This window comes from Cariama cristata, unplaced genomic scaffold, assembly GCF_000690535.1.
Source record: "Cariama cristata isolate BGI_N322 unplaced genomic scaffold, ASM69053v1 scaffold40923, whole genome shotgun sequence".
In the NCBI taxonomy this organism is placed as follows: Eukaryota; Metazoa; Chordata; class Aves; order Cariamiformes; family Cariamidae; genus Cariama; species Cariama cristata.
Window position 1 is genome coordinate 1 of NW_009607381.1, and position 246 is coordinate 246.

The 246-nt window shown below is 57.7% G+C and overlaps 1 protein-coding gene across 1 annotated transcript in view; it reads right to left on the reverse strand.

The window, feature by feature from the left end:
- Positions 1-6: 6 nt before the first annotated feature.
- LOC104158918 (RNA-binding E3 ubiquitin-protein ligase MEX3C-like) overlaps positions 7-246 on the reverse strand; it is a gene marked incomplete at its 3' end in the record, with an annotated part of 15,196 nt that continues 14,956 nt past the window's right edge. Inside the window, 1 exon segment of the mRNA XM_009696687.1 lies at positions 7-246. This exon segment is cut by the window's right edge and continues 12 nt beyond it. Coding sequence (XP_009694989.1) covers positions 7-246 — 240 coding nt within the window.

The following is a 246-nucleotide window of genomic DNA, read 5'->3' on the forward strand; positions in this document are numbered from 1 at the left end:
AGCTGTCTGGCAAACGGGACACGATGGCGTTTCCTTTTCACAGATTTTGTTGGCACACTCCATGCAGAAGAGATTGTGGCCGCAGGGGACCAGGGCCGCAATGACTTCGCTCTCGAAGCAGATGACACAGTCGTGCTTCCGCCTCGACTCGGGGGGAGAGCTGGACGTGGAGCCGCCGTTGGAAGAGGAATAGCTGTTGGTACCGTTGGAGAAAGCGGGGATGTATATGGGAAGGACGGCTTGGGG